The sequence below is a fragment of the Diaphorina citri genome, unplaced genomic scaffold (genome assembly GCF_000475195.1).
Source record: "Diaphorina citri unplaced genomic scaffold, Diaci psyllid genome assembly version 1.1 scaffold3014, whole genome shotgun sequence".
Classification (NCBI taxonomy): domain Eukaryota; kingdom Metazoa; phylum Arthropoda; class Insecta; order Hemiptera; family Psyllidae; genus Diaphorina; species Diaphorina citri.
The window spans coordinates 28,182-34,149 of record NW_007380426.1 but is presented as its reverse complement, the minus strand read 5'-3'; the positions used below and the strand labels follow the sequence as shown (position 1 = coordinate 34,149).

Genomic DNA, 5,968 nt, shown 5'->3' with positions numbered 1-5,968 from the left:
AACTGTATCTCTTGAAGAGTTGAAAATGGTAGATATTTATTTCCAACTAATCTCCCACATAGTATTGTATTGCTTACCTCATACTTTGGACAAAATGATAGTTAAAATTTTGCCTTAAATGTGGACAGCTGGATAAAAAAAAAAACAGCTTTGATTGAAGGAATGATATTGAAAGCATTATTTATACCTACACCCTAAAATTTAATTAAAGGTGCTCCATTAAACTGTGAGTTTTCTGTAGGACTTCAATCCTATACTTAAGTAAAAAAATAAGTGATAGCCTGTATTAATTAATAATCAAGACCTTTGTGGCATTATTTGAAATGCCAATATAATTACTTGTTTTAGCTGGTAAGGGTAAAGGGACTTTTTTGCCCTATAATAATAATAATAATAATAATAATAATAATAATAATAATAATAATAATAATAAAAAATCCACCTACCTCGGCCCAATTTCCACAGGTCCACACCGGAGGCCCAGGACGGTATGTTGAGAACCACCACCGACTCTATGGGAGGCAGGTCTACCCTCTCTCCATCCAGGTAGAGCTCAATACGCTGGTCTAAATCTCGACATCCTCTCTCCATAGCCTGCTGTGTGCCGAATGTCAAGTAGAGAAACTGAGGAGAATAGAATGGAGTATTTAATAAAATTGGGCCTTTTCTACTAACTTGGCCTTGAACCACAGGGGAAAGAGCTTATTATTATTTATTTTGAGATGCTATGCACTGCCTTTATGTAGTCAGAGTATGACATTCAACCCTCGAACAAGCCTCTGTGGTTATGTACCGGGTTAGGCTTGCTAGGAATCCTAGCCTAGGACTGTGAAAAGAGAGCGAAATGAAAAAGGGGCGAAGGCAGACCATATGCGTTTATGCCACCTTCCCCAGACGAAACGAACCTTAACCACGCGAATCGCGAGAGCTCACTATGTCCAACTTACTTTGTTAAATGCTCGACTACTGAATATGTACAGAGAAGACTCTCTCGTATTGTGAAAGTCTAATGCCACCTGAGCGTCCACCCCTATGCTCAGATAATTGTACATCCATCTACACTTCAGAGCCCGTGTTAGCCGCAACTGTCGAATAGATTTGATTTGAACTGACCATCTGGGGAGGAGAGAGAAACATTTATTTAATGACAAATAAAGCAGCCGCCAGCCTATGACTGGTCGCACATCACAGCCAAAACCATCATTTCATTAAAAATCATATCAAAAGTCAGAGGAGCATAGAATCTACCCTGTCAACAACTCAACACTGCCACGATTTTTTTCTGGACGACACACGATGTCCTTGTAGGCAATGTAATTTGAATGAGAGTGTTCCCACTACACGATTTTTTTCCGAACAATTGGGAACGGTCCTTTAGGAATTAAAAGAATAAAACCTATTAAAGCTTACCGATCCAGATGTGCCACTTTAGAGCGGGTCAGATTGTCAAGTATTTGGAACGGACTACAGGTGTCCCTGTCATATAGTTTACCCCAGCCTAGGACGCGGGATAAATCATTGCCTGTGCCCAGTGGTATGATGCCCACACTGGGGGCTGGCTGAAATCAAAATACAAGAACAATCAACGGCGCGAACAATATGTTTTAACACATTTGTAGGTAGTTAAAGTGCCTAGAAAGAGAGAAAAAAATACCAATCAATTTTATTAATATACCAGCCTAGTTAGCTTAGCTTAGAAGGTAGCGCGTCTGCGTTGTAAGCGCTAGTCCCGGGTTTGATTTCCACCCGGTCAGACTTTATCCTAAATTTATCCTTTATTTGGGACGATAAAACCTCAGTAGGTTTCCTCTATAAAAAAGTAAATAGCATAGTTGGCTGAACAGAATGCTCTGTTTGCCTCGCAAGTACATGTCTTCTAACTTTATAACAAATTTATCCAGCTTTGTAAACGTCTATGAACAAAAGTGTCCAAATGTATCAAGAACATGAAGAAATGGGGACTCAGTGAAGATGATTTGTGCAACTGTAGATCTATCCAAGACAAGGCCAATATTCTCGTCTGCCCAAACGTAGGTGCTACCTGTAACGAACAAGACCTACTGCTAGTAAATGATGTGGCGATCCAAGTTGCAGAGTATTGGAAGAGGAGTATCTGACACGGTCATTGGTCAAAGTGGACACGGAAAGTAAAGTAAGTAACGTCTTTAAATCCAACTTCACAGGAACTTACATCAAGTTTCATGTTGTGTATCGTGTTCAATATCCAGGCAGCAGTACCGTCTCCCCCCGCGGCTAGTATAAGTGTCTGACCGCTAGATGGCATAAGAGATACCCACTGGAGAGCCTCCTCGGGGGATTTATCCGCCAGATCTACCACCTGCAGAGGGTTGAGGAGGCGACGGAATGTGGACAGGATGTGAGACCCGTCACCATTGCCTGATTTTCTGTTTCCTGTAAGGAGAGCAAAAATGAGATTGAAAAAAAGGAATAAAATAAATATGTTTGTCACAGGTTTAATAATATTTTTGGGAGTCGACCCAGACAGACATTACCCTGGTTGTTTGCTCCATGTTTTCCTATGGTGAGGAGGCGACGGAATGTGGACAGGATGTGAGACCCGTCACCATTGCCTGATTTTCTGTTTCCTGTAAGGAGAGCAAAAATGAGATTTTTGAGGGGGTACATTATCTTAACTTCCCAATGGAAATGTTCATTACCTATGAAATACTGTCTGGGAAAAACTTTTGCACTAGGTACTTGGCCCAAGTAGGTCTTATTTAAATCAAGTTTTTTTTTTACACAAAATCACCAAATGCAATCGCAAGTACTCTGTGAACCTACTTGTCTTCTGCTATATCCTGTACACATCTTCACCTACAGTGTATGAATCTTTGAGGAAAGTTCTTCTCATACCAGATGGTTCTCTATTGAAGGAAATAGCAAGTGCAGATATAAGTCGGGATTTTGTGCATATTAATGAACACAGAATGGTCAGACTGGCAAGTAAAATCAATGGTTTCTCCAAGAAAGACAAAGTGGCAAGTACTCTGTGAACCTACTTGTCTTCTGCTATATCCTGTACACATCTTCACCTACAGTGTATGAATCTTTGAGGAAAGTTCTTCTTATACCAGATGGTTCTCTATTGAAGGAAATAGCAAGTGCAGATATAAGTCGGGATTTCAAAAAAAAAAAAACACGTACCTCGGCCCAGTTTCCACAGGTCCACACCGGAAGCCCAGGACGGTATGTTGAGAACCACCACCGACTCTATGGGAGGCAGGTCTACCCTCTCTCCATCCAGGTAGAGCTCAATACGCTGGTCTAAATCTCGACATCCTCTCTCCATAGCCTGCTGTGTGCCGAATGTCAAGTAGAGAAACTGAGGAGAATAGAATGGAGTATTTAATAAAATTGGGCCTTTTCTACTAACTTGGCCTTAAAATGCTGTGTGCCGAATGTCAAGTAGAGAAACTGAGGAGAATAGAATGGAGTATTTAATAAAATTGGGCCTTTTCTACTAACTTGGCCTTGAACCACAGGGGAAAGAGCTTATTATTATTTATTTTGAGATGCTATGCACTGCCTTTATGTAGTCAGAGTATGACATTCAACCCTCGAACAAGCCTTTGTGGTTGTGTACCGGGTTAGGCTTGCTGGGAGTCCTAGCCTAGAACTGTGGAAAGAGAGAAATAAAAAATACAGACTACACCAGTTCTTGATGGATCACTGGAGTGAAGCAACGTTGCGCCTGGTTTATATCGGGATGGGTGAAGTTAATGTGAGGAGACGAGTAGCTTGTCATCGAATGGAGCATATACCCCTGTTACTAAAAACCCTATCAGTTTTACAAGAGTGATGCTTAACCTATAGGTAGGAAAAATGAGGACCAACAGAATTTTTCTTTTTCTTCTACAACTTCTAGATCCCGAGATAAATCAATTTAAAAAATACCTGTAAATCGTAAACTTTGATGTCACAGCATATGCTCTCGTAGGCGATGACGTCACATCAAATGTCCCAAGCCAAGCTCCCTCGCAGGCAACACATTAATCTGTTTGTGCACATTCATTTCTGCGTAATTCATGTTTGTGTGCATACATTTCTGCACATTTCCTGAAGTCTGACGTCAGAGTTCAGGACTCTGACAGAAAATAAAAATAAAATTGAATTTTCGACCTATTACAGTTATAATTTTGGAGTTTTGACCTCAGATTTGGATTTTTCCCAACTTTTTACATAGGAATCGACAATTTATTAATAATTTTTACCCATTTGCAACTGCTCCATTAATGATGGGTTTAAAAGAAACAAAAAATCTAGCTAGGACCATGATTGGAGATTAAACCCAGAAGTTGAACTCATGGATCAAGCAATTTGATGGGTTGATTTTAAACTTTTCAGCTTAGCTTAAAGCATTACTCTTAGACCAAATCCAAAGTCAGATTATGGTCTCAACAGGGTGGAATACACTGATTGATTAACATGCTTCATCCTCTTCAATTTTATTTATTTTCAGGTTTGAACCTTGGATAGATAATTTTGTTAATCAGCAAATGAATGCAACACTGACTCAGTCCCATACAAACTTCACAGATATTGGATTCTACGAGTATTATGTGACCCTCTTGTTTGTTTCCATAGTTATGAGATGCTTCTTCAGATTGTGGTCATGGCTTGGATGGGAACTGTTCATTAACAACTAATATTTTGGATCAACAAATCAATTAGTACAATTTTGTGTAAGAAAGACAAAAAAAATTCAAAATGAGTTGCTGTGTTAGAACATGCAAAAAGAATAAATCAGAAGACACATTATTTCACTTTCCTGTTGATGAAAGACTTCAAACAGTATGGGTGACCATATTGAAAGAAAACAATGTTGTGGATCCTGACTGGGAGCTTACTGAAGATTCTCAGATTTGTATCAATCATTTCAACAATTCTTGTTGTATAAAGACTGAAAATGATGTTCTCCTTCAGGGAGAGGCTTATCCTTCAATATTTGAAGTGGATGATTATCTCATTGAAGAAATATTTGAAGATGGAGTGGACAATTTGATATCTACCACTTACGAGGAAGTTATTGGTAATGGTGAAGAAAATACATCATTGAATACCAGTGAAGATCTGTTGGACAAACACATTACCATGGAGGAAGAAAATAATACACAGGAAACAAATGCACAAGTAACAAACATTGTAAATGAAAAGGTTACGAAATCTGTCAGTAAACTGAAAAATATCTCTGTGATAATACACAGGAAACAAATGCACAAGTAACAAACATTGTAAATGAAAAGGTTACGAAATCTGTCAGTAAACTGAAAAATATCTCTGTAACCCCCAAGCCAGCAACTCAACCAAAAACTATTGATATAAGCAAAAGAATTGAAAATCCTGATGGCAATGAGCAAAAGATTCCCATGTTCAAAGTTGTTCCAGAAAAATTGAACACTGATCAAAACAAAAATTCTAAAGATAGTGGATTCAAAATTGTACCTGATGATTCTTCCTCCCCTTCAAAACCAATCAAAGCTCCAGTTCAACCTCCATCAAACCTACCAAATAATAAATCCATGCAGGCTATACAAATTGGCTCACAGTTCTATGTTGTGTCACCCAATACTCCTGATGGGAAGGAACTCACTCCAAGTCAGTTGGCTGCCATCAAGGAGAAGTTGATGAAGGAGATGGGTGCTAAAGGTACAGGGTTTAAAAAACAACTCACAATTGCATTGGACAGTCCGAAAAAGGCATTGGATAATTCAAAAAAATCTTTACCCAAAATTCTGCCAAAAAAGGTGACTACAATTGATCTCAACAAAGGTCTCCCTAAACAATTAAAGGAAATTATTTCCGATAAGAACACTAAGAAAAGAAAAGTTGATGAGGAAGCAGAAACATTTACTGTAAGCTCATCTTTGGATATTATGCCTGTTACTGCTGCTAAGAAAGCACGTACAGGAGACAACAGTTTCCCAGGAATTTCTGCATTAAAAATGTC

At 38.8% G+C, this 5,968-nt stretch overlaps 1 protein-coding gene across 1 annotated transcript; it reads right to left on the bottom strand.

The window, feature by feature from the left end:
* Positions 1 to 456: 456 nt before the first annotated feature.
* On the bottom strand, positions 457 to 4,603 carry LOC103519874 (diacylglycerol kinase epsilon; the record flags this gene model as incomplete). The annotated part of the gene is given in 7 exon segments (XM_008484959.1): positions 457 to 624; positions 948 to 1,116; positions 1,411 to 1,559; positions 2,192 to 2,412; positions 2,514 to 2,606; positions 3,166 to 3,343; positions 4,586 to 4,603. Coding segments are annotated over 7 exon segments (996 nt in total), but the record flags the coding sequence as incomplete, so codon positions are not given.
* Positions 4,604 to 5,968: the final 1,365 nt, after the last annotated feature.